Source organism: Macrotis lagotis, chromosome 6 (assembly GCF_037893015.1).
Source record: "Macrotis lagotis isolate mMagLag1 chromosome 6, bilby.v1.9.chrom.fasta, whole genome shotgun sequence".
Classification (NCBI taxonomy): Eukaryota; Metazoa; Chordata; class Mammalia; order Peramelemorphia; family Peramelidae; genus Macrotis; species Macrotis lagotis.
In genome coordinates, this window is record NC_133663.1 from 198218561 (window position 1) to 198246421 (window position 27861).

General features: G+C 37.3%; 1 protein-coding gene across 1 annotated transcript in view; it reads left to right on the forward strand.

Moving 5' to 3' along the window:
- Positions 1-27861, forward strand: part of CREG2 (cellular repressor of E1A stimulated genes 2) — a 61620-nt gene that overhangs the window by 27938 nt on the left and 5821 nt on the right. The window contains exon 3 of the mRNA XM_074192779.1: positions 25718-25831. Within this exon, the coding sequence (XP_074048880.1) occupies positions 25718-25831 (114 nt within the window). The remainder of the gene's footprint in view (positions 1-25717; positions 25832-27861) is intronic.

The window sequence follows — 27861 nt, forward strand, 5'->3', positions numbered from 1 at the left end:
TCAAAATTATTGGAAATTCAAGGAAATATGCAGGGGGTGGAGATAAAAGAGCAAGAGAGTAAGAAGGAAAGTTAGAAAGGCAAATGGAAAGGATGAATTGATGCATTTGTGAAAGTCACTTACTGTATTGAGAGCCTACACATAACTATATTGTGCAAAACACCGGGCAAGTCACTTAATCTCTATCTGCCTCAGTTTCCTTAGCTGTAAAATGAGTATAATAATAGAACCTATTGTGAAGATCAAATGAGGTAATATTTCTAAATCACTTTGCAAACCATAAAATATTATATAAGTTTTGCGTGTCCCAGAGCCCATTGGTATAGAACTCTCTCCTCATTGGTGGAGATGAATGCTGTGCCCCCAATAAGAGGGATGAGTTGAAGTTGATGAAAGCAGTAGAAATGCAGCCTTTAAGAATCCCCTTCAAGACTCCATAAGCTTAAGGTCTTCTTTGGGTTTCAAGTCACTTTGGGTGCTTTAACTTCCAGCTTCAAGAAGAAAGATGGAAGAAGCTAATCTACCTCAGGTTGCTAAAGGAAAAAACCCCTGGAAAACTTAAGAAGAGATGGCAGTCTCCATCATGTCCCTTTCTCTATCTGCCTACATTTGAAACTCCAGTAAGGAATGTCCCCTTGGGCGAAATTTCAGTTTTATCTCATTTAAGTTGTAATTTCCTACCAATGGGAAAACTCCTTCATTCTATATTGTCTGCTATATATTCTCCTATTAATTTCTCTGATTTCTATTTGCTATGATTGGAATGAATAGGTTTCTTTTTATTGTTTCTTTTTTATTTTTTTTTTAAATTTTTTACTCCAGCTACATGCAAAAGCAAGTTTCAACATTACTTATGAGTTCCAAATTCTCTCCCTTATTTCCACCCCACTCCCCTCATTGAGAAAGCAAGTTACTTGGTATAGATTAAAAATATGTAGCTATGAAACACATTACTAAAAAAAAAGTCATGTTGTAAAAGTAAATTTAATTTCCTGCCTCCCTCTCCCCCCTCCCACAAAGAAAGAAAAACTCAAGAAAAATAAAGTGAGGGAATAAAAGTGTGCTTCGGTCTTTATTCAGATACTATCAGCTCTTTCTTTGGAATAGATAACATTATCATAAATCCATCAGAGAAATTACTCTAATACTTTTCCCCACTGTTGTTATTACTAGCTGTATTTCCCTACATCTTCTTCCCCACACCCATATTTATTCTATTTGCTCTCTCCTTTCACCCTTCCCCTCCTCAAAAGTGTGTTGTATCTGAATAACCTCTCCATCAATTTCTATACCCAGTTCTATACTCTCTGAGCCACTTCCTATGAGAGTAAAGGTTCACTCACTCCCCCTCACCTTCCCCCTCTTCCACTTCATTGCAAAACTTTTTTCTTGCCTCTTTTATGTGAAATAAACCAAAATGGATAGGTTTCTTGGCTATTTACTATGTATATTCATTGTGGAATTGGTATTTTGTGTGAAAGGGAGCAAGCCTTAGATATAGAGCTTGGGGTTTCCCTTCCACCCAATAATAATGACAAAGTGATCAGAAGCTAGACTGAATACAGTCATAACCCTAGACCAATAATATTCAAGGAAGCTTTTGTTGTTTAGTCATTTTCAGTTGTGTTCAACTCTTTGTGGAAGAGTTTCTTGGGGATATTTCTTGACAAAGACTCTAAAGCAGTTTGCCATTTTTTTCTCCAGCTCATTTTACAGATGAGGAGACTGAGGCAAACAGTATTAAATGATTTCTCCAGGGTCACTCAGGTTTTCCTCACTCCAGGTGCAGCATTCTATTCACCACACTACCTAGCTACTCCATTCAAAGGAGCAGATGAATGTAATTCTAGCCCAGTATTTCCTCTTTCATGGACAAGATCTGGAGTCAGAAGGCCTTCGTTCAAAACTGGCCTCAGACAGTTATTAGTTATGTGACCCTGTTTCCATAGTTTCCTCACTTGTAAAATTAGCTGGCTAAGGAAATGGCAAACCACTCCACTATCTTCACTGAAAATCTCAAATGTGGTCATGAAGAGATGAACACAAACTGAAAGCCCTAAACCAACAAAACAAAAATACTCTCTCTGAAGAGAGAATGGCCTTTATCACCAACTTCTTGTTTTACATTCATTTTTTTCCTTTTGTCCTTTTAAATTTATTTTTTATTCTCATTTTGTACAAATGTTTTTTTACACTAATAAAATATTCTTGTTTACAAGTAAACAAAATACCCCTCCTCCCCCATGAATAAAAATTAAAATAAAAAAAAATAATAGTAATAATTCTAGGTATGGCCAGGTGGCGCAATGGATGAAGCAACAGCCCTGGAGCCACGAGCACCTGAGTCCACATCCAGCCTCTTAAACCCAACAATCACCCAGCTGTGTGACATGCAAGCCACCCGATCCCCACTGCCCTGCAAAAAACCAAAAAAAAAAAAAAAGAAAGAAAGAAAAGACCCAAAATAAAATAAAATAGTAATAATAATAGTAGGAGTGGCTGGGTGGCAGACAGAGCATTGGCCCTTGAGCCAGGAGCACCTGGATCCAAATCCGGCCCCAGACACCCAAAGATCACCCCACTCTGTGGCCCCAGGCAGGCCATCCAGCCCTACTTGCCCTGCACCCTCCCCCAAATAATCATAACAAAAAATGTGCTTGAGTCTTTGTTCCAACACCAACAACTCTGTCATGGGTGGATCTCATTCTTTATGATAAGTCCATCACAAAAGTTATTTCCATATTTTTCCACCATTGCCATTGCTGATCGCAACTTCCTCCTTTCTTATTTCTCCACTACCATGTACTCTATTTTCTCTCTCCTTTCACTCTGACTCTGTTGTAGGGTTGCTGAGTGGCGCAGCAGACAGATCCCTGGTCCTGGGGCCAAGAAGCCCTGAGCCCCCATACCACCCCTTAGGCCCAGAATCCACCTGGCCTTGTGGTCCTGGGCAGGCCTTCCATTCCCAGCCCCTTGCAAGAAGTAAGAAAGAAAATGTGTTATATCTGGCCACTCTCCCCCCATAGTCCATCCTCTCCTCCTTTATTCACATCCCCACCCCTTCCCCCTGCTCCCCTCTCCTTCTTACTCCAGATGTCTATACCCCATTGAGTATATTTGCTGTTTCCTCTCCTAGCCACCTCTGATGAGAGCAAAGGTTCCCTCATTCCCCCTTGCCTCCCCCCTTCCATATCATTGCAATAGCTCATTGTAATAAAAAAAAGCTTATTATATGAAATATCTTGGCCTATTCCCCCTCTCCTTTTTCTTTCTCTCATTACATTTCCCTTTTTTTTCTATTGACTCCATTTTTACACCATATTTTATCTTCGAATTCAGCTTTCTCCTGTGCTTCAACTATAAAAGCTCCCTCTACCTGCTCTATTGATTGAGAAGGTTCATATGAATATTATCAGTGCCATTTTTCTATGCAGGAATACATGCAGTTCATCCTCATTAAGTCCCTCATATTTCCCTCCTCTCCTCCAATCTCCATGCTTCACCTGAGTCCTGTATCTGAAGATCAAACCTTCTGTTCAGCTCTGGCCATTCCAAAAGGAACCTTTGAAACTCCCCTGGTTCATTGAAAGTCCATCTTTTTCCCTGGAAGAGGACATTCAGCCTTGTTGGGTAGTTCATTCTTGGCTGCATTCTAAGCTCTTTTGCCTTCCGGTATATTGTATTCCAAGTCCTATGAGCTTCCAATGTAGCTGCTGCTAAGTCCTGTGTGATCCTGACTGCAGCTCCACGATATTTGAACTGTGTCCTTCTGGCTGCTTGTAATATTTTCTCTTTGACTTGGGAGTTCTAGAACTTGGCTATAATATTCCTAGGGGTTGGCTTTTTGGGATCTCTTTCTTTGGAGGATCAGTGGATTCTCTCCATTTCTATTTTGCCCTCTGCTTCTAGAATATCAGGGCAATTTTCCTGTAGTAATTCTTTGAAAATGATGTCAAGGCTCTTTTCCTGATCATGACTTTCAGGTATTCCAATAATTTTTAAATTATCTTTCCTAAGTCTGTTTTCCATATCAGTTGTTTTTTCAATGAGATATTTCACATTTTCTTCTAATTTTTCATTTTTTTGGTTTTGAAGTATTGATTCCTGATTTCTGTTAGATTCGTCAATCTCCCTGAATTCTATTCTTTGTCTGAAGGATTTGTTCTCCTCAGAGAGTTTTCTTATCTCTTTTTCCATCTGGCCAATTTTGCTTTTTAAAGCATTCTTCTCCTCAATAACTTTTTGAACTGTTCTATCCATTTGACCTAAGCTGGTTTTTAGCATGCTATTTTCTTCAGCATTTTTTTGGATTTCCTTGACTAAGCTGCTGACTTCATTTTCATGTTTTTCCTGCATCTCTTTCCTTTCTTTTCCCAGTTTTTCTTCCAACTCCCTCATTTGATTTTCAAAGTCTTTTTTGAGCTCTATCATAGCCTGAGCCCAATTTCTGTTTTTCTTGGAGTCTTTAGATGCAGGAGCTTGTGCTTCCTCATCTTCAGACTGAGTATTTTGGTCCTTCTTGGGCTCATTTACAAAATATTTCTCAATAGTCTTCTTTTTGTTTCTCTGCTTGCTCATTTTCCCAGCCTGGGCCTGGTTTGGGGGTGTTTCTTGAGCTTTTGGGATACTCCCACAAGGGTCTGTGTGTGAGGTTCTGTCCTCCCTCCTGGTCTGTGAATGACCATAAGTGCCCCCTCTGCCAAGGGGCTGATTGGGGGGGGGCCTGCTGTTCTGTGGGGGGGCCCAGACTGTGGTCAGGATCTGAATGTGGTCAGAGCCCCAGAGTCCTGTTTCAGGGGCAGAGGACAGAGCTCTGCATTCTCTCTTCACTCCCCTCCCTCAGCTCAATGGGCTCATGCCCTGGGGGCTCCTGCTTACCGGCTCCACCTGCTTCTGTTTCCTGGATCAGGGCTGGGGAAAGATGATGCTGCTTGCTGTGTGCCCTGAGGGCTGGGCTCCATGTGCTCCCTCTGGCAGAGGTCCCCTGCTGTTCCCCCGCTTTGTGCCCGGTGCTCCTCGGGGTGCAGCTCAGGAGACTCCCCCGCTGCTGTGAGCGGAGACCCCCAGCGCCCTGGGGCTGCCTCCGGGAGGCTGAGGTTCTTTGGCTCTGGCGGGCCAACCCTCTGGTGGGTTGCCTCTCCAATCCCGGGGAACAGAGCCTTTCTGCTCTTTTCCTGGTTACCTTGAGTAGGAGAACTGCCTCACTGGGTCCCTTTGTGGGTTCTGTCTCTCGAAAGTTTAGTTAGAGTCCTTAGCTGATGAATTTTATCAGAGAGCTCCTAAGACTCAATCCCTTCTTGTCGCCATCTTGGCTCTGCCCCCCCCCCATTTTTTCCTTTTGTAAAAATTGTACATGTACATTTGTGTTTAACATGTTTACATATTAGTCATTTTGTGTTTGAAGAATTAGAACTAAGGGAAAAGGAAGAAAATCATGGGATAGAAAAGAAAAACATAAGAGAAGTTTTTTAAAAAGTGAACATACTATCCATTCAGATTCTGTGTGTGGGGGGGTTTGTTTTGTTTTGCTTTTTTCCCTCTGGATGTGAATGATTTTTTTCCATAATAGGTCTCTTGGGTTTGTCCTAGATCTCTGAACAGCTGAGAGGAGCTGCATCCATCATAACTGATCAACTCACAGGGTTGTTGTTAATGTGTACAGCATTTTCTTGGTTCCTTTCGCTCAGTATCAGTTAGTGAAATTCTTTCCATGCTTCTCTAAAGTTTGCCATTCATGGTTTCTTAGAGAACAATGTACTCCCTAACATTCAGATGCCATAACATGTTCAATCATGTCCCAATTGATGGGTATTCCCTCAATTTCCAGTTCTTTGCCATTACAAAAAGAGCTTTTGAAAGAAAAATTTTGAACATGTGGGACTTGTCCCATTTTTTTGTGATTTCTTTTGGATATAGGTTTCCAACACTGATCATTTTCCTTTTTTTGTCATTTTAGCTAATCTGAAAAGTGTGAAATGTACCTCATAGCTGTTTAATTTGCATTTCTCTAATCAATAATGATTTGGAGCATTTTTTCATATTATTAAATAGAACTTTAATTTCTTCATTTGAAAACTGCCTGTTCAGATCCTTTGACCATTTATTAATTGGGGAATGACTTTGTAATCTTATATATTTGATTCAGTTCTCTATATATTTCAGAAATGAGGGGCAGCTAGGTAGAACAATAGATAGAGCATCAGCTCTGTAGATAGGAGGACTGGAGTTCAAATCTAGCCTAAGAAGCTTAATAATTACCAAGCTGTGTGACCTTGGACAAGTCATGTAACCCCATTGTCTTGCAAAAACAACAACAATAAAAGAAATGAGACCTTTATCAGAAACTCTAGATGTGAAAATTGTTTCCCAGCTTTCTGTTTTCCTTCTAATTCTGGCTACATTGGTTTTAGTAATACAAAACCTTTTAAATTCAATATAGTCAAAATCATCCATTTTGTCATTTATAATGTACTCTATTTCTTGTTTGGTCATAAATTTCTCCCCTTTTCATAGATCTGACAGAGTATTTATTTTATTATTATTTTTTTTTTAGGTTTTTGCAAGACAATGGGGTTAAGTGGCTTGCCCAAGGCCACACAATTAGGTAATTATTAAGTGTTTGAGGCTGGATTTGAACTCAGGTACTCTTGACTCCAGGTCCAGTTCGCTATCCACTGCACCACCTAGCTGCCCCCAGAGTCTATGATATTGCCCTTTTCGTCTAAGTCTTGTTTGATCTTCTTTTGGTATAAGATGTGAGATGTAGGTCTGTGTCTAGTTTTAGTCATACTATTTTCCAGTTTTCTCAACAATTTTTGTCAAATAGTGAGTTCTTATCCCAGAAGCTAATTTCTTTGACTTTCTCAAATAATAGATTACTCTAATAGTCATTTGCTACTGTTTCTTTTGCACTTATCCTAATCCACTGGTCCAAAACTCTTTTTCTTAGCCAGTACTAGGCAATTTTAATGACTGCAGTTTCATAGTATAGTTTAAGATCTGGTATTTTTTTTTCATCAATCCCCTTGATATTTTTTAATTCTTTTTTTTTTTGCAAGGCAAATGGGGTTAAGTGACTTGCCCAAGGCCACACAGCTAGGCGATTATTAAGTGTCTGAGGTCCCATTTGAACTCAGGTACTCCTGACTCCAGGGCCAGTGCTCTATCCACTGCACCACCTAGCTGCCCCAATTCCCTTGATATTCTTGACCTCTTGTTGCTCCAGATGAATTTTGTTATTATTTTTAGCTCTGTAAAATAGTTCTTTTGGTAGTTTTATTGGTATGAAATTAAATAAGGAATTTAATTTGAGTAGAATTGTCTGCCTAACCACAAGCAATTGATAATTTTTAAATTGTTTAGATCTAACTTTATCTGTTGTAGAGGGCCAGCCCCTGGGAGTGATATTCACATATCCTTGGTGACTTTTTCTGTCAAAGATATGTATGGATTATTGCTCATTGTATGGATCCGTTGGCTCACCAGTGAACCCTGACCTAGGATAATCTGTGGCTCGGGAGGTGGTTCTAAAAGGTTTTTCTGATAGAGAAGTATGCAGATTTCTAAGAACAAATATTGTAAATTTGCCCAGGAAATTGTGAAACTGGGTCTCCTTTAACCTGTCATTCCTGAGATAAGTTTTTGCTATAAAAAGTGTGAGTTTCCAAAAATAAATTTGGTAGTTTTTCATTTCCCAACCTTGTATGTCTGGGTATGTTTCTCTACCCAACCTGACTCTCGGAAATTCATGTCCAGACCCACACCAGAGCTATTGTGGGTGATAATTTGTGTAAAAAGTGTTTTGCAATTGTGCTCATGCAGTTTCTAGGTTTTCTTTGGGAGATAGATTCCCAAGTATTTTATATTGTCTAGAATTACTTTAAATGGAATTTATGTTTCTATCTCTTTGGCTTTGGTGTTCATATATAGAAATGCTTCTGATTTATTTTATATCCTGCCACTTTGCTGAAGTTGTTAATTATTTCAAGTAATTTTTTAGCTGATTTTCTAGGATTCTCTAAGTATATCAGTATTTCATCTGCAAAGAGTAAAAGTTTTGTTTTCTCATTGCCAATTCAAATTCTTTTCATTTCTTTTTCTTTTCTTACTGCATGGAAGCTAACATTTCTAATATTATATTGAATATTAGTGGTGATGATGGGCATCCTTGTTTCACCCCTGATCTTTTTGGAAATTCTCCTAATTTATCCCTATTATAATGTTTGCTGATAGTTTTAGATAGATATTACTTATTAATTGAAGGAAAACTCCATTTATTTCTATACTCTAGTGTTTTTAATAGGAATGGATATTGTATTCTGTCAAAGGCTTTTTCAGCATCTATTGAGATACTTGTATGATTTCTGTTGGTTTTGTTATTGATATGTTAAATTATTTTGAGTGTTTTCCTAATATTGAACCATCTCTGCCCACATATATAAATCTTGCCTGATCATGGTATATTATTCTAGTAATAACATCATGTTATCTCTTTACTAAAATTTTATTTAAGATTTTGCATCAATGGTCATTAGGGAGATTGGTCTATAACTTTCTTTGTCATTTTTGCCTCTTCCTCATTTAGGTATCACAAAAGGCGTCAGAATATTGGTGTCAGAAAAGGAATTTGGCAGAACTCCTATTTTTAAAACTAGTTTATGAAGAACTAGAATTAATTGTTCCTTAAATGTTTGGTAGAATTCACTTGTAAATCTATTAAGAACTGGAATCTTTTTCTTAAGGAGTTTATTGATGATGTCTTCAATTTATTTTTCTGAAATGGAATTATTAATTAATTAGTATTATATATCATTATTATTTCCTCATCCTCTTAATCTGTTAATATTTTTGTAAATATTTATACATTTCATTCAGGTTGCCAAATATATAGAGGTGAGTTCACCCTTTTCATTTTTATTCTGGTAATTTGCTATTCTTCTTTCTTTTTTTAATCAGACTAATGAAAAGTTTATCTATTTTATTGTTTTTCCATAAAACCAACTATTAGTTTTACTTATTTGATTTTCTTACTTTAAATTTTATTAACCTCTTCTTTGATTTTGAGAATTTTTAATTTGGTATTTAATTGGGGATCTTTAATTTATTCTTTTTCTAGCTTTTTAAATTACATGTCCAATTCATTGATCTCATTATTTTTATTCATACAAGCATTTAGAGGTAAAAAATTTTGCCTAAAAACTGCTTTGCTGCATCCTATAAATTTTGGTATGATGTCTCATAGTTGTCATTTTCTTGCTTAAAAATGTTTATTTCTATGATTTGTTGTTTGATTATTTTTTTAAAATTGGGTTATTTAGTTTCTAATTAATTTTTGCTTTATCTTTCTATGACTATTATATGTAATTGTTATTGCATCATGATCTGAAAAAGCATGCATCTATTATTTTTGCCTTTCTGCATTTGATTATAAGGTTTTTATGCCCTAGTATATGGTCAGTTTTTGGTATAGGTGCCATATACTACAGAGAAAAAGGTATATTCTTTTCTATCCCTATTCATTTTTCTCATATCTAAGTTTTCTAAGATTTTATTTACCTTCTTAACTTCTTTCATATTTAATATGTGGTTAGAGTTATCTAAATCTGAGAGAGGAAGATTGAGGTCCCCCACTAAATATAGTTTTGCTGTTGATGACTACTGGTAATTCATTCAATTTCTCTTCTAAGAATTTGGACGCTATTCCACTTGGTACACATGTTTAATAATGATATAACTTCATTGTCTATGGTGCCTTTTAAGAAGATGTAGTTTCCTTCTTAATCCCCTTTTAATGAAATCTATTTTTGCTTTGCCTTTGTCTGAGATCAGAATCACTACCCCTTATTGTTTTACCTCCACCTGAAGTATAATATATTTTGTTCCAGTCTTTTACCTTTACCCTCTGTATATTTCTCTGCTTCAAATATGATTCTTGTAAATAACATATTACAGTTTAGTAGTTTTTAATCCATTCTACTGTTTCCATTTTATAGGAGAGTTCATCCCATTCACATTTTATTTCTTTTTTGCAGGGTATTGGGGTTAAGTGACTTGCCCAAAGTCACACAACTAGGCAATTATTGAGTGTCTGAGGCCAAATTTGAACTCAGGTACTCCTGAGTCCAGGGCTGGTGCTCTATTCAGTGTGCCACCTAGCCACCCCCCCCCATTCACATTTACAGTTAAGATTACTAATTCTATATTTCCCTCCATGATATCTTTTCTTGTTTATACTATTCTCTTTCCTTTCCTCTTATTCCTCCTTATGAATATTTTGCTCCCTTTCCCCCTTTGACTCTTAGTTTTAACTTTAACTTTACTTTTATTTTTATCTTTATCTTTATCTTCACCTTTCTTCTCCCCCCCCCACTTCCCTATAGGATAGCATAGATTTTATTTTTTTTAAGATTTTATTTATTTTGAGTTTTACAATTTTTTTCCCTAATCTTACTTCCCTCCCCCCACCCCCCACAGAAGGCAATTTGCCAGTTTTTACATTGTTTCCATGGTATACATTGATCCAAATTGAATGTGATAAGAGAGAAATCATATCCTTAAGGAAGAAACATAAAGTAAAAGAGATAGAAAGATCAGGCAATTAAGATATCAGTTTTTTTTTCCTAAATTAAAGGTAACAGTCTGTGGTCTTTGTTCAAACTCCACAGTTCTTTCTCTGGATACAGATGGTATTCTCCATCACAGACAGCCCCCAAATTGTCCGGGATTGTTGCATTGATGGAATGAGCAAATCCGTCAGGGTTGATCATCACCCCATGTTGCTGTCAGAGTGTACAGTGTTTTTTTCTGGTTCTGCTCATCTTGCTCAGCATCAGTTCATGCAAATCTCTCCAGGCTTCCCTGAATTCCTGTCCTTCCTGGTTTCTAATAGAAAAATGGTGTTCCATGACATACATATACCACAGTTTGCTAAGCCCTTCCCTCATTGAAGGACATTGACTTGATTTAGGATAGATTTTTAAACCCAATTGGGTATCTTTATTATTCCCTCACTGGGTCAAATCTTTTGAGAGTGTTCTCATCCTCCCTTTTTTTTTCCTCTATTACAATAGGTCTTTGTACCTCTTTACCTGGTATTATTTATCCACTAATATCTAGTCTTTTTCTAATTTAGTCCTTTTTAATGTCTTTATTATTTTAACCCTGTCTTGTACCTACAGCCCCCTTGTCAAAATATACTCCTTTTATCTATCCTGACAGAAATAGAATTCTCAAGGTTGATTGAATGATTACTCGATTGATTGATTGATAAGGAGCATTGCCTCATAGTCACTAAGTATATTCCTCTCTTCAGTACCATTAGAAATTCACTTATGGAATGCTTTAAAAAGCAGAATTGGCCAGATGGAAAAGGAGATAAGCTCTCTGAGGAAAACAAATCCTTCAGATGTAAAATGGAACTGAGCGAGGCTGCTGATTGTATGAGAAATCAGGACACAATACTTCAAAACCAAAAGAATGAAAAATTAGAAGAAAATGTGAAACATGTCGTTAAAAAACAACTGATAATGGAAAACAGATTTAGGAAAGATAATCTAAAAATTATTGGAATACCTGAAAGTCATGATCAGGAAAAGAGCCTTGACATCATTTTCAAAGAATTACCAAAGGAAAATTGCCCTGATATCCTAGAAGCAGAGGGCAAAAATAGAAATGGAGAGAATCCATCCATCTCCCTGAGAAAGAGATCCAAAAAAAAAAACCTGCAAGAATATTATAGCCAAGTTCCAGAGCTCACAGGTCAAAGAGAAAATATTACAAGCAGCCAGAAGGACACAATTCAAATATCGTGGAGCTGCAGTCAGGATCACACAGGACTTAGCAGCAGCTACATTGGAAGCTCATAGGGCTTGGAATACAATATACCGGAAGGCAAGAGAGCTTAGAATGCAGCCAAGAATGAACTACCCAGCAAGGCTGAATGTCCTCTTCCAGGGAAAAAGATGGACTTTCAATGAACCAGGGGAACTTCAAATGTTCCTGTCGAATGTCCAGAGCTGAACAGAAGGTTTGATCTTCAAATACAGGACTAAGGTGAAGCATAGAGAAAATATGAGGGACTTAATGATGATGAACTACATGTATTCCTGTATAGAAAAATGATACTGATAATACTCATATGAACCTTCTCATTTAATAGAGCAGGAAGAAGGAGCTTTTATAGATGAAGCACAGGAGAGAGCTGAATTTGAAGATATAATGTTGTGTAAAAATGGAGTCAATAGCTAAAAGGGAAATGTAATGGGAGAAAGAAAAAGGAGAGGAGGAATAGGCTAAGATATTTCATATAATAAGATTTTTTTTATTACAATGAGCTATTGCAATGATATGGAAGGGGGGAGGCAAGGGAGAAAGAGGGAATCTTTGCTCTCATTAGAGGTGTCTAGGAGAGGAAACAGTATATATACTCAATGGGGTATAGACACCTGGAGTCAGAAGGAGAGAAGGGGCACAGGGGGAAGGGGGGGATGTGAGTGATATTGGAGAGGATGGACTGTGGGGGGAATGTGGTCAGATATAACACATTTTCTTTTTTACTTCTTGCAAGGGGCTGGGATTGGATGGTCTGTCTGGGACCATAGGACCAGCTGGATGGATGCTGGACCTAAGGGGTGGTATGTAGGCTCAGGGTCTCTTGGCCCTGTCTGCTGTGCCACTCAGCTACCCTACAGCAGAGTGAAAGGAGAGAGAAAATATAGTATACGGTAGTGGAGAAGTACATATGGAGGCAGTTGCAATCAGCAGTGGCAATGGTAGAAAAATATGGAAGTAACTTTTGTGATGGGCTTATCATAAAGAATATGATCCACCTGTGACAGAGCTGGAGGTGTGGAAACAAAGACAGAAGCACATTTATTATTATTATTATTATTATTATTATTATTGGGGGGGGTGTTGCAGGGTAAATGGGGCTGGGTGTCTTGGCTTGGGCCACACAGCTAGGTAATTGTTGGGTGTCTGAGGCCAGATCTGGACGCAGGTGCTCCTGGCTCCAGGCCACAGCCACCCCTACTATCATTATTATTATTATTATTATTATTATTATTATTATTATTATTATTATTATTACTATTTTATTTTATTTTATTTTATTTGGGGTCTTTTTTTTTTGTTTTTTTGCAGGACAATGGGGTTGGGGTGGCTTGCCCGGGGTCACACAGCTGGGTGATTGCTGGGTGTCTGTGGCCAGATTTGGGCTTGGGTGCTCCTGGCTCCAGGGCCAGTGTTCTGTCCACTGAGCCACCTGGCCACACCCACTACTATTATTATTATTATTATTATTATTATTATTATTATTAATTTTTTTTCTCTCTCTATTGCTCATGCCAGTCTACATTGGGGGTATTATGTTTACTCTTACACAAGAATATTTTAGTAATGTATAAAAAAAACATTATTTATACAAAATAAGAATAAAAAAAAGAAATGCACTTCTCAAGAGTCATAAATTGGGGCCGCTAGGTGGCGCAGTAGATAGAGCACCGGCCCAGGAGTCAGGAGTACCTGAGTTAAAATCCAGCCTCAGACACTTAAAAATTACCTAGCTGTGTGGCCTTGGACAAGCCACTTAAGCCCACTGCCTTGCAAAAACTTAAAAAAAAAAGAGTCATAAATCACATCAATTTAAAATTGATTTATACTGCTTCTTCATATCAAGTACCCAACATGAACACATAATCCTCATGAGCCAAAACATCAAAGAAAGCAAAATGACTTTATGATCTTTTCATGTCCACTCTCTCCTTTGTCCCTATAATACTCCAACCATAGTCCTACAATCCTCCCCAGTCAAAGTTTTGGGTACACTCTCTCCCTTTGTCCCTTTAGCTTTCTAACAATAGCTTTCCTACAACCCTTGCTAACTAAAGATCTTGTCTTAAGATCACTTCCTAATCCATTTATATCCAACCCTTCTAAGTAAGCTCCCACCCTCTGTCCCTATTGTACTAAATCCCTCCTTAATTAAAGTTTCTAATTAAGTAAGGACACTTCATGATTTAATCGTGAATAGAACCTCTAAGTACTCTCCCTCCCTCGGCCTAAGTACTTTGGTCTACTATCCTCATAATCAACCTTGCTTCATAGCTCAATTATACCCAGATCCTCTAAGTGCAATCCCTTCAACTATATTCTCGAGAGTTATAAGCATTATCTTCTCTTATAGGGATGTATATAGCTTAATGTTCTTGACTAGAGGGTTTTTTTTCCCCTTTCCATTTACCTTATGCATTTCTTGAGTCCTGTATTTGAAAACTGAATTTTCTGGTTAGTTCTAGTCTTTTTATCAGAAACATTTGGAAGTCCTCTATTTCATTGAAAATCCATCTTTTCTCCTGATAGAATATACTGAATTTTGCAGGATAGTTAATTCTTGGTTGTAATTCAAGGTCCTTTGCTCTCCAACATATCATATTCCAGGCCCTCCAATTCTTTAATGTTGAAGCTGATAAGCCCTGTGGTATTCTGTACTTTCTTTGTATTTAAATTGCTTCCTTTTTCTCCTTTAGTTGAGAATTCTGGAATTTGGCTATAATAATCCTTAGAGTTTTTATTCTTTGGTCTTTTTCTGGAGGTGTTTTGTGTATTCTTTCAGTCTATTTTGTCTTTTTGATCTTGTCTATTGGGACAGTTTTCCATGAATTCCTGAAATTCTTAAAATTCAATGATTTCCTGAAAGATATTTTCCAGAAGGGAGGACTGGAAATCTTGCACCCAGAGGTGAATCTCAGAGGATCTTCTAAGCTTCCTGAGAGACCCTTTTGTAGACCATCTAGGCTTACTAACAAGAATGATGATGTGTTGACAAAGCCTCCAGATATGTTACCTTGGGCAGGCTCACTCTAAAAAGAGTAAGCAACAGCTGTGGTGAGAAGCAGGTGTGGAGCAGAGTTTCTGCAGATTGAAGTTATTTAGCCCTATAGCAACAGCTAGAACAAGACTTCTTAGGTGTTAACAGCTACAAAGGCAGAGAAAAGAGGGAGGGGCTTCTGGGTTTGAAAGCTACAAAGATGGATAACAGTCCATGGTATGTGTGAGCTTCCAAAGCTTGACAGAAACAGATGTGGAGCAGAGCCTCATTACCGGGGTTTAGCTTGCAATGTCTTTGATGCCTCACTTTTTCTCATTCCCTATATCAGATCTCTTGCCAAGGTCTGTTGATTTTACCTTCATGTCAGTCTTACAAACAAATGACCAAAGAGCCCAGCTGTTAACTCTGAAAGCACCAAAGAGCTCACACAGGTTATCACAACTATAGTTAACACTGAAGAAATGAAATAAAACAAAAAATAAAATTAAAGAACTAACAGTGGACAGTAAGCAAAAAGTTTTCTTTATTACATAGGAAGAGGGGGATTTAGACACATATTGTGGAGTCTCCTCTGATACAAGGGAATTGATTTTAGTATGGGCTAATCTCAATACTTATATTATCAGCTATAGCTGATAGTGAACTGCTAGTGATAGCTTATAGTGAATTATAGCCTTGACAATGAGGGGTAATACCTACAATGAGAGAAGCTTGGATTTCATGACTGGAACATGGGTACTGCAGGTGCTTGTCTGAATTCAGAGATCACTAGGTGCTGGCATGAAACATGTGTCAGATTTTGCTGCAGGTCATCCAGAAGATGAGTGTAAAGGACTATTGTTCTGACAAGCCCAGGGCATAGCTTAGTTGATGGACCTTAACTCTGGAAAATGGTGTCTCCTAATACTAAAAGGAGAGGAGTAAAAAAAGAGGGGTAGTCTTGGAATGGGGATTCTGACATTGGTAATATCTCACATTCACTCCCTGCTCTCCTTTGACACTGCCAGCACCCTGTGTAGAATTTTGTCTTTTCATTGATGGAATATTGCAGTAACCTGCCACATGTATCTCCCTAGTCCAATCCATCCTCCTCCACTCAGCTGCCAAAGTGATCTTTTTAAAGAAATGTTACTTTTCTAAAGACTATGTGACCTTCTTTATTCAATAAACTACAATGACTCCCTAACTCCTAGGACCAAATACAAATCCTCCATTCAAAGCCGTTCATAACTTGCCCCTCTTTCCAAAGAGTGTCTCCAAACTTTCCATTCTTCTTATACCCTAACCCTTTCCCTTAGCCACATACCCAGTAATCCAGTAATATTGACTTCCTTGCTGTTCCTTCCACAAGATACTCCAAATCCCAAATCTGAGCGTTTTTACTGACTATCCTCCATATCTTGAATTCCTTCCATCCTCCTCTCTGCCTCTAGGTTTCCCTGGTTTCATTCAAGTCCCATCTAGAACCTAAGCTTCTACAACAGCGGTATCAAACTCAAATACAAATAGGGGCCACTAAACCATTCTTAAGTATCCTGCAGGCTGTGTATTGCCTCAGAAAACTACATATTAAAATTATCTACATTTTATTGTATTTTGTTAAACATTTCCCAATTACATTTTAAGCCGATTTAGGCTGCTCTTGAGAGTACTATGTTTCTCATCTTTCCAGTTTTCAACAAGAAACCATTCCTGATCCTAATTCTGGTTTTTGTTGTTCAAACAGTTGGGTCATGTCTGACTCTTTATGACCCCTTTAGGGGGTTTTCTGGATAAAGATACTTGGGCAGGTTTGCCGTTTCTGTCTCCAGTTCATTTTACAGATGAGAAATTGAAGCAAAAATAGTTTAAGTGACTTTCCCAGGGTCATTCAGCTAGCAAATGTCTGGAGACTCAGGTCTACCTGATTCCAGGCCCAGCACTTTATTCACTCTGCCACCTAGCTGCCCTAGTGCCTTCCCTCTCTTTGTTTTTAGCAGATATCTAATTTATTATATATACAGCTTATTTGTATGCCACTGTTTATTTGCTCCCCCCCCCCCCATTAAACTGTGAGTTCCTTGAAAGCAGGGATTAGTACTTTATTTTTTGTTTTGTTTTTATCTTTGTATCCCAGCACTTAGCATTGTGCCTCATATGCAGTAGGAATTTAATAAATGTTTATTGATTGACTGACTGACTGGACTATACCAAGAATTTGCAGGAGGGAAAGCCAAGAAACAGCAAGAAGAGCTGGCTGCTACAAGCTGGAAGTCAGGGAAAAAAACCTAAACAGAGGTTTTCTAGTTTTTGATGGCACTAAACCTAAACCCTTTTTTATCTCAGAATTTGGATTTTCTGGAATTTTTCTCTGAGAGGAAGCCCAGAGGCTGTGTGATTTTATTGTTTGATTTTTTTTTCTCCCCTTATTTACTTTCATATTCTGTCCAAATTAAACACTTTTCAAGTACAGTTCCTTTCTGGTCTATTAGTAGAAAAGGGATTGGAGACTTGAGCCAAATATTACCATTATATTGAATTTAGGAACCTTTAGAAATTGAAGAATGAGTGGAATATCTGTATTCCATGTAAAATTTTTTACTGAAAGGAAAACAAAAAGGTCACCTCATTCACCATTTATTAAGTGCCTCCTATGTGCCAAGAGAATTAAGGAAGACACTAGGATATAAAGGTAAAAAATTACAATCCAAGCTCTCAAGAAGCTTACAATCTATAAATAGAAGGGGTCAAGCTACTTATTGGATAAAATATTTTTCTATAGGCTTTTTTTTTTAGGTTTTTGCAAGGCAATGGGGTTAAGTGGCTTATCCATTTTAAGTGTCTGAGGTCACATTTGAACTCAGGTACTCCTGACTCCAGGGCTGGTGCGCTATCCACTGCACCACCTAGCTGCCCCTGTAAAATGTTTTTCTTATAAGTACTGATTTCTATACTTTTTTCTTTTGGAATCAGTCAGAGTTAAGTGATTTACTTGGGGTCACACAGATATAATTGTGGTCAGAGTTAAACTCAAATCCTCTGATTCTAACCACAATGCAACCTGGCTGCTCTGGTCTCTAGATTTTTTTACAGAAAATTGATTCAAAGGTAAATACATCAAACATGCTATTTTCATTATCAGTAAAAATAATAGTCATTTATGTAACATTTTATATATGTAAATAAATTTATGTATGCATGTATAAAATCTCTTTTGAGCCTCCCAATAGTTCTATGAGGGAGATAACACAATTATGACCCCCATTTTATTTTTTAATTTTTATAATTTTTTCATTTATTTTATTTTTTCTAATTACAAGTATAGTTTTCAACATTCATTTTTTATAAGATTTTGAGTTCCACATTTTCTTCCTCTCTCCTTCCCTCCCAAGACAGCAAATAATCTGTTATAGTTATATAATTACAATCATGTTAAATATACTTCCTTATTAGTCATATTTGAAAAAGAATCAGAACAAAAGGGGGAAAAAACATGAGAAAGAAAAAACAAAAAGAATTTTTTTAAAAAAGTGAAAATAGATGCTTTGGTCTGCATTCAGACTCTATAGTTCTTTCTCTAGATTTGGATAGCATTTTCCAACTTTTGGAATTGTCCTTTTGATCCATCCCCATTCTATAGGAAATAAGAGACTCAATGAGTTTAAATAATTTATTTGGTATCTCAAGGGTAATTAGTGATTGTTAGAAGTGGCATTTAAACTCATTTTTTCCTAACTCTGGACTAGCTATTCCATTCACCATACTGTGCTACCTCTCCAATGAAAAGTATAGTCCTTGTTCAGAGTTATGATAGCATTTCAAGCACAAATGAATTCTTTCCCATTTCTATTCTCATCAACAATTACTTTTCAATATTTGGAGCTCCTTTTTGTTTTTTAAGTTTTTGTAAGGCAAATGGAGTTAAGTGGCTTGCCCAAGGCCACACAGCTAGGTAATTATTAAGTGTCTGAGACAGGATTTGAACCCAGGTACTCCTGACTCCAGGGCCGGTACTTTATCCACTATGTCACCTAGCCGCCCCTGGAGCTCTTTATAAAGTTATTCATGTATACATATATATATATGGCCATACAAACATAGATTTACAGCTGAAAGGAACCACAAAGGAGACCTCAGGTTAACCCCTTCATTTTATAGATGGAAAACCTCCAGATCAGACAAATGAATTGTTTTGCCCTTGCTCAGATAGGTAGTAAGCCTGAGTCTGAATTTAAGTTTTCTGACTTCAAAAATAAATGTTCCATTCCATCACCCAACCTGCTCATTCAATAATACCTCAAAAGATATGATTTGATTAATGTGTATTTAGGTATTTCTACTAACATAGGCAACTAACTGTCCATAGCTTGTTAGGGCAGTTCTATCCATTGCTAAAGTTGAAAAAAAGTCATCCAAAAGTAGCCAATTTTCTGGCTATTTATGTCCATAATTAAGCCTGATTCAAAGCTTTTCCAGTTTGAAACAATATACTGGAACTGGTGTTGTGCTGGCATAGACTTCAAGAATTCAGGGTCACCATCATACTGCAAAGAAACACTGGAAACTGGGCAATTCAGAAAAATATTATTGTTTTCTTTGCATTTACATTCGTTTCCTACTTCAACTCTTAGATAACTTGTATAAGAATAATTTAGACCTATTAAGGTATTGATGGGCAGGTAGGTGCCTTTTGGATAAAGTGCTGAGCCTGAAGCCTGGAAGACTCATCTTCCTAGGTTCAAATCTAGCCTCAGACACTTAATAGCTGTATGACCCTGGGCAAGTAATTTAACTCTGTTTGCCTCAGTTTCTCACTTGTAAAATGAGCTTTAGAAGGAAATAGCAAACTACTCTTGTATTTTGCCAAGAAAACCCGAAATAGAATCATGAAAAGTAAGTCAAGACAGAAACGACTGAACAAAAAACAAATTAACATTTGATATTGAATCTAATCCCCGAATTTCCTTCAAATTCATTTGCCTGCTACCCTCAACATGAAGCATTTATGGATCCCCTCTCTTACCAGAAGCTGTGAGTTGCTTTTTTCCACTAAATAAGTAAATAAATAAATGAATAAACTGATAAATGGATGAATAATATAATTACACTGTATTTCATACACAATTTTTATATACTTATATACACATGCTGTCTTTCCTCATAGAATGCCTTTTTTTTAAGGTTTTTGCAAGGCAATTGGGGTTAAGTGGCTTGCCCAAGGCCACACAGCTAGGTAATTATTAAGTGTCTGAGACTGGATTTGAACCCAGGTACTCCTGACTCCAAGTCTGGTGCTTTATCTACTACGCCCACCCCTCATAGAATTTTTTTTAAAGGAAGCACTCACTGTTTCAATTCTGTTTTTGTACAAAAACAACCTCCCCAGCATCTGGTACATGGTAGGTAGGGCTTGTTGTTTCACTGAGTAAAGTCTACAATCTACCACGCATATTTCTTAACCTCCAAAAAGTCCACAAATGTTATAGTTCCAGATGGTACACACTATCCCCATATGAGGCAATGAGTACAAATGAAAATATTCAGTAAGGAAGCAAACTGGGAGAGTGGACATATCCTCAGTTAATCTCTCACTACAGCCCAACTGAGTATATAATATATATATATATATTTTCATGCAAATATGAGCTTTGCTTGAGAAATTTACCTTTTCCAAGTTTTGTTTCCCTTTCCTAGATTTGATGATACTCAGTCTCAAAGACAGCATTTATCAAGTTTTTTGATTAACACTGTCTAGAATGCATCTGCTTCCTTAAGAAATAATGATAATGAAAGATAGCAAATGCATGTCTAAGGATTAAAAAAGTAAAAATGTTTGGGGAAAATATGAGGTGATATGGAAATGCCATATCATATTATCTGATTTAAAAATATACAATCCATTTCCCTCAAGTAAAAATGACATCTTTTCCCAGCATAAAAAAAAAGTGATTTTGAAAAGATTTGCTTTCTTTAAGCAAAGTGATTACAGAATTTCAAATGATTGTTTTAGATAAAAGCTATTAAACTGGTCATAGTCTTTAACTCATCCATTGCAATAGAGTATATGTACAACAGAGAATCTTGGTCATAAAGGAAGGTCCCATCTACTACTAACATATTCACAGTACCACTTTTTATGATAAAAAATTGGAAAGAGAGTGCCTATTGATTTGGAACTGACTGAGCAAACTGTGGTATATGAAAGTAATGGAATATTATCGAACCAAAAAAAATAGCAAGTATGAGAATTTTGGAGAAATGTAATGATTAGAGTGAGAACAGTAAAAACCAAGCCAACCAATCAATTAATCAAAAAGTATATATTAAGTGCTTACTATGTTTCAGACACAAAGAAAGATAAAACTGAACACTAAAAGAAAGGTGAACTCAGATGAATTTTAATGAAAGTAATCTTGGTCCTAAGAACCCATTTCTTTGTAGAGAGGTACAACTAATATTGGAAACATTCTTAAACATGATTGCTTTGCTGATTGGTAGAATTGTTACAAGGAAGAGTTCACTGGGATCAGTGTATAATAGAAAATGACTGACCTAGATATAGGCATAAATAAACAGATTTTTAAAAATTCAAAATGATTGAAAGAAAACATATATGTAACATGATTTTAGAATAAAATTCTAAATTAAAACAAAATCTTGAAGATTCATAGTGATTTATTTAAGCTTTGAATTATCCTAGCTTCTAGCCCAGTATAAACAGCTTAATAAATACCTGATAGAAGAGGAATGAAATGTGATTAGTTGCCTTATGGTTTCACAGAATCTCAAAGTTAGAATGGGCTTTGGAGACTATCTGATCCAGAGATAAGCTGAAACAGAATTCCCTTTAAAAGGTCAGTCGGCTTTTTTACTTGAAGTCCTCTAAACTGAGTTGAACTGAATTCCTACACGATCACCTGCTCTACTCAAGGAATTGGGCCTCTGTTAGTTCTGAATGGAATATTCCCAATAAAACCAGTTCAGGGTTAATATTCCTAGTGAAGTCCCCTATCTGCCTTGCAAAAACTTAAAAAAAAACCCAACAAGACAATTACTCTTAGACTATTCTTAGAAGAAAGAGGGATAAAGACTTTGCATTCCAAGCCAGGAACCCTCCCTTTGGGGGAGGAAACAATGGACTATTTCTAGAGAGACCTTGCATTTTTTAGTTAGTCACTTATGATGATAAAACTATCTTTATTGGGAGAACAGTTCTCAGGGGAAAACCTTGCATTCCAAAGGCCCTCATAAACCTCTTGTTTAATGATAAGTGCTAAAATAAGAAGATAGTAGATTTTTCTTAGAAGACCTCGCATACTTAAATATTAATTCATTTAGATAAATAACAAAGTATCATTAGAAATGTTCTGATATCCTCACCATCTGGATGGTGAGGTAATATTCTATGAAAACATTTTATTCTTCTCTTTGTTAAGGGTGTAGATTTTTCACATAAAGATTGTAACTGAAAACTTTAACCAATCAGGTTGGAAGAGAGGGGGCTGGGGAGGGGGGGGATTGAGTTAGGCCATATAATCTTGCTTGACTGTCAATTAGGGGCAGCTCCTTGATCTTCATTACCTTTGTGAGACTTGGAGTGTGCCCTTTTCTCGAGAAAAGCCAAAATAAATTTTTTTTTTTTTTGCTCAGAGGAGTCTATATTTTTTTAAGTGGATTTTTATCCCACACAGTCCTCTGGGGCTTATTAAACTGTTTTTTAGGACTGAAGGATTATAGCTTTAGAAGTAGAAGAGATCTTGGAGGCCATCTATTCCAAGTACCCAGAAGGAAGGATTTTAGAACAAGGTAGGGAAGAGAACAGATAAGCTTTTACAGAGCACTTGCTAAGTGCCAGGAACTCTGCTGTGCTTTTTTTTTTTTTTGCAAATATTATTTCATTAATGTTACAAATGGCTTGTGAATACTTAGTCCAGAGTGATTAAAGTTTTTTTTTTAATTAAGAAATCTTAGTAAATGCACACCTCTCTCAAGGGGGAGAGGAGCAAGGAAATCCAGAACTGTTAAATGTTATGTGCACTTTGAAAGGCTGTGTTCCTGCCCCTCCCTGCCAATCATTTCCTGGGGTCATAAATCTAATTGATATATTCATCCCCATATGTTTTCCCCGCCCTGCTCATCATACTAATGAGCAAGAATAGCTACCTCCTAGAGCTTGCACCAAGGAGAAGGATGCAGATCCTAGGTCAACTCAGAACTATGTGGGACAGACCTGACCTCAGTTTTTGATCAGATTGAGGCTAACTCACATACCTGCCCATAGGCAACAATACAGATAGACCCCAGTCTTTGTAATGCAAACTAACAATTCTCCCTTCACATTCTTTTGGAACCCAAATACCCTCATATGCCTCACAATTAACAACCCTCACAATAAAGTGAGTCACAGGTTAGGATTCAAGAGAAGGTCCTCTGACCTCAAATACAACAGTTCTTACACAATACAATTAAAATGATGTCTTTATGAAACCAAAAAACAAAGTTGTAAATAGTCTTGGTACAAAAAAAAAACGAGTGACATAAACTTAAAACAAGCATATAATCCAAATTTGAGATCTCTCACATTCAAGTTGAAAATTCTTCCTCCTGAAGCTAGGCACTTGTACTTTTCCTGGACTGCTCTGGAAGTGACTTGAGCTTGGCACTTCTGACATGAAGTGGAATTGGGAAGTAAGGACATTCTGGGTTTTCCAGTGACTAATTGCATACACTTCCTAAAGTGGATTAGAAAATATGAAAGGAGAGCAGCTATGAAAAGGAAAATCTCAGAATAAATTTATTTGGTGTGTGTGGGCAGACAGAAGTTTGACAGGTTGGCTGAATGAAGTAATAGCTGGGGCCAAGGTTCTGCTTATCCAATAATATGAGGAAGAGTTAAGAAGTTGGTATAATAGAGGCAGTGAATTTAGAAACAACTCTGTAACTGGTATCTGGGAGAGGAAGCAAAGAAACAGATATTACTAATTAATAGATTTGGAAATAGGTCATAAATGCATCTCTTACTCTCTTATCTAATCAGAGACTTTCAGGGAGCAAATGAGTATCATCACTGATTTTATTATCCAATCTTAAATTGTATGGTATGATTTTGGAGTTTAAGAAGGAAGTTGAATTGTATTTACCACTCACTAATGGAATTTAGAATTTGAAGGAGATGGGATCAGATGGCTTCCAAGTTTCCCTCTTACTCCAGATTTATAGTCCCATGATCCTTTGACCTTTGTGAGGCAATTCTAGCTTTCCTGCCCCAGACAATATACTTTTATGGAAGAGGAGGCTGATTATTGGTGGAACTGGATTCATTGGTGGCTTAAATACATTTAGCTCTGGCTGGCAGAGACAGTGCAATGTAGTGATCAAGAGCCCTGAACTTAATATCAAAAGACCTGAGTTCAAGTCCAGGTTCTGACACTTGTTTTACAGCCTTGAGTATATATCACTTTTCTATGGGTCTTATTTCCTCAACTGTAAAATGTGGGGATTGATCAAATTCATCTCCAAGGTCCTTTCAAGATCTAATAGTGCTAATAGCTATCATGAGACTAAATAGGTAGGGCTTTCTCTGATGTACTAATGTGATCAGTCTGTTCTCAATTATTACTTCAGGGTCTGGAATGATGATAATTTTAAGATAGAGAGAAAGGATTGGCAGAAAGCAATGACTGTGAAAGATGTGATCCTTTCTCCATTCTCCTAAGGCCCCTCCAAGAACCAGGGAGCAGTATGTTTGTCTTGGAGCAAGTGTAGGAAAAGAGGAAGGAACAAGGGTCTGGGTGTGGGCATCCAGAGTTAGTTGCTGTTAGTTTTCCCCCTTCTTTCCTTTGTCCTTTAGAAAGATTTCCTGCCATTCCCTTGTGGGTCACTTACAGAGATGCTGATAGTATCAAGTACTCAAGGAATGCCCTTGAAATTTAGACATTTGCTTGCTGCCACTGTAATCCATGCCAAAAGAGTTCAGATAGACCCTGGGGATCTTGAGCTGTGGAGGCAGAAAAGACTAAGTTCATGCAAGTAATATTGATCCTAGTGCATGGACATTCCTAGCCATTCAGCCTAGTACAGCTGAATCTATCTTCTAGCACCCTCTAACTTTCACTCTTTTAGTCCTAGTTTCAGATTATGATCCAAAACAGAAACCCCATCCTCCCCTCTTTTTCTTATTCATTTTCCATGTTCTGGGGTTAAGAGGGAGGTTGTGGAGATATGGTCAGGTTGAAATTTTTCTCTGCATTTTAATGGAATAAATAGCTATGTGCTAAAGAAATCTGATGGTATAGGAGTTCTGGAGCTTATAAATATTCCTTTTTCATGATACCTTCATGACGATGTTTTTGTATAAATGCCTAGAGTTGGTTGTTGTTCAGTTGTGTCCAACTCTTTGTGATCCCATTTGGGTTTCTTTTTGGCAAACATACTGGAGAGATTTGTAATTTCCTTCTCCAGCTCATTTTACAGATGTGCAAACTGACAAACAGGTTGAAGTGATTTGCCCAGAATCACCTAACTGATAAATTTCTGAGGTCATTTGAGCTCAAGAAGAATGTATGTCTTCCTGACTCTGGGACTGGCACTCTCTTCACTGTTTCACCCAATGGCTTGGTTGAAGTCAGAGGTTCATATATGCTAATAGGATCACCTGTGTAATGTCAAGAGACTAAGACCACTAGATCAATGTCCAAAATTAAATAACATCTGTCTGATCCAGGAAGGTTTTGAAGCAGTCTACTGGCCATGAGTTTGATGCCTTTAACAGGGAAAAGTAAGGATCAATAATTGGTGGATAGGGCTCTGTTTTCCATGTTAGTAAAATGGTAACTTATCTTGAGGCTGATTATGGAGCTTCATAGATTTACACAGCTGCTATAATATGTGTGAAATGTTCTTTCAATGCAGAAAAAATATCATTGACTTGGAAGATCTTCGATGTGCCAGGTTAACTCTTACAGGCCAGATGGTTTCTGTGTCTCCAGAAGAAGTGGAATTTGCTAAACAAGCTGTGTTTTCAAGGTTTGTATATTTTTTTGGTTTGTTTTTTTAGGTTTTTGCAAGGCAAATGGGGTTAAGTGGCTTGCCCAAGGCCACACAGCTAGGTGATTATTAAGTGTCTGAGACTGGATTTGAACCCAGGTATTCCTGACTCCAAGGCCAGTGCTTTATCCACTATGCCACCTAGCCGCCCCATTTGTATATGTTTTAATGTAGATTTGACCTGAAATATATAATAATAATTTACTTTTCCTCTTGCTGACGAAGCAAAGAAGTCTACTTTTAGTAGAGGTATAAGGATGGCAAAGAAGGAAATGGGGGTGAGGATGCTATGACCAAGTATGATGTTATTATTGCCTCATTCTTTACATGGTATGGCTAATAAACCCCCCCACTGAGGTTTCTAGATAATTTATTAAATAGGCTAGATAATAATAAGTTGATGGTCAGTGGTTTCTCTTGGTAACCAAAACCAAGGGAGATTCTAAAACTCCTTAAATAAGATGAATACCTTTTGATAAGGAACTCTCCTGACAAGTGAAAATTCAACTCTGGTGGATACTAAAGGGGCTTGCTTGATCATGAGACACAGCAACCTCCAGCAATCCTAGAAGCCAATTCCGTCCTGACCTATCTGGCTGTTTTTCTCCTTTAAGAGCTGGGTTGCCCTAAATTCTAATGGAGGAGATCAAAGAGAAGGAAAAATGTTCTCAGAGAAAATACCTAGCAGAGGCTGGCTTTGGGGGAGACAAAAGGGGAGACAAAAAAATAAGAATTCCTGTCCAGGTAGTTGCCTTGGGGCTGGGTGATTATCTTATGGTTATACCCTTCTAAAACTGCCTGATCTTTTCAGGAGTCAGGTCTTAATAGAAACAGAAGGAAGAGGATAGGTCAAAATCAATAATTAGTTAGTATAATAAAATAATGTTCTCTCAACTTGAAAATTTGTTCCCTTGTCATTCATTGCCAGACAAAAGCTAGGAACAGTTGTTTCAAGGAATGAATGGCATGTGAGACAGAGAAAATAATGAACTAGTACTATTTTTTTAATACTCATTCTTAATATAATATATAGGAAGGTAGTGGATTGGAATCTTGCCGTTTATGTGATCCCGGACAAATCACTTCAGCTTTCTGGGCTTTGTTTTTCTCATCTATAAAATGAGGGAGATTTGATCAACTAGGTGGCATAGTAGATAGAATGTTAGGAAAATTTGAATTTGAAATCTGTCTCAGATATTTACTCACTTTGCAATCTGGGAAATGTTTTAACCCTGGGTGAGAGAGGAGCACAGTCCAGTGCAGACTTCAGCAACACAAACTAGACTCCCCAGCAGACCAGGGCTAGCTGAATCAGAGCTCTCAGCCTATGAATAGTAAGAAGGTCTGAAGGAGATTACAGGGTCCCTTTGCCATCATCTCTGAGGCAGGTCTCTTTTGTTTTGCCCATACTCAGATCTGGTCTTGGGTCCCAGTCCTAGGAAAAAGAATAGAAGCACAACAGAGTTTACTGCCATAGTGGAGCAGGAACTCTGCCCACAGTGTCAGGGAAGAAAGGAATGTTTGTGGTCACCCAATAGAACACAGGTCAGGAGACCTCTACTTAGATCATAAGACCTTGGAAGAATCAAAAACGTGTAGATCTCTAGAAGTATCTCTGAAAATAGCTGCAAAAACTTCCAAAACTTGGGATAGTATACCCTTTATCCTGGAAGCAGAGCCCTATCTTAACAAAGACTTAAAATCAAGTTGTAGACTGGGGAAATGAGCATATAACAGAGGGGAAAAAACTCTGACCATAGACATAGTGATAAGGAAGATTAAAATACACTTTCAGAAGAAGATAACAAAGTCAAAACTTCTTCATCCAAAATCTCCAAGAAAAATTGCTCTCAGATCATGGAAGGATTCAAAAAGGATTTTGAAAATCAAGTAAGGGAGGTAGAAGAAATTTTGGGAAGAGAAATGAGATGCTGTCAGCAGCTTAGTGAGGGAGAGGTAAAAAAAATTATTGAAGAAAATAGCATCTTAAAAATTGGGGTAAATGGAAA